The sequence below is a fragment of the Buceros rhinoceros genome, unplaced genomic scaffold, assembly GCF_000710305.1.
Source record: "Buceros rhinoceros silvestris isolate BGI_N320 unplaced genomic scaffold, ASM71030v1 scaffold42848, whole genome shotgun sequence".
NCBI lineage: Eukaryota > Metazoa > Chordata > Aves > Bucerotiformes > Bucerotidae > Buceros > Buceros rhinoceros.
In genome coordinates, this window is record NW_010427054.1 from 1,443 (window position 1) to 1,793 (window position 351).

The window sequence follows — 351 nt, forward strand, 5'->3', positions numbered from 1 at the left end:
CTCGCAGTCGATGCTGCAGGCGGTGATGCTGTACGTGTCGTAAAACTCCGAGTCTCCCACCACGGCCTTGCAGTCTCCCCAGGGAGGTGGCAGGTAGATGAGCTGGGGGGGGGCAGAAGGCAGGAGGGAGGACAGAAGCCCCCCGACCCTTGGCATGGTGGGGGGACAGACATCCCCGCTGCGTTGGACCCCAGGGCCAGGTGCCCCTCCGTCTGACACGGAGGCAGGGGACAGGGGCACGGGGAGGAGGCTCAGCATCCCACAGCACAGGGTGGGAGGGAGCATCCCAGACCCCCCCAGTCCCTACCCGCTGCTCCTGGCAGGACACGAAGGTCTGGAAGCCGGGAGCCA

At 67.5% G+C, this 351-nt stretch overlaps 1 protein-coding gene across 1 annotated transcript in view; it reads right to left on the reverse strand.

Annotated features, from left to right (window-relative positions):
* Positions 1 to 346, reverse strand: part of LOC104498367 (acid-sensing ion channel 1-like) — a gene marked incomplete at both ends in the record, with an annotated part of 1,785 nt that extends 1,439 nt beyond the window's left edge. Inside the window, 2 exon segments of the mRNA XM_010141725.1 lie at positions 1 to 102; positions 308 to 346. Of these exon segments, the coding sequence (XP_010140027.1) occupies positions 1 to 102; positions 308 to 346 (141 nt within the window).
* Positions 347 to 351: the final 5 nt, after the last annotated feature.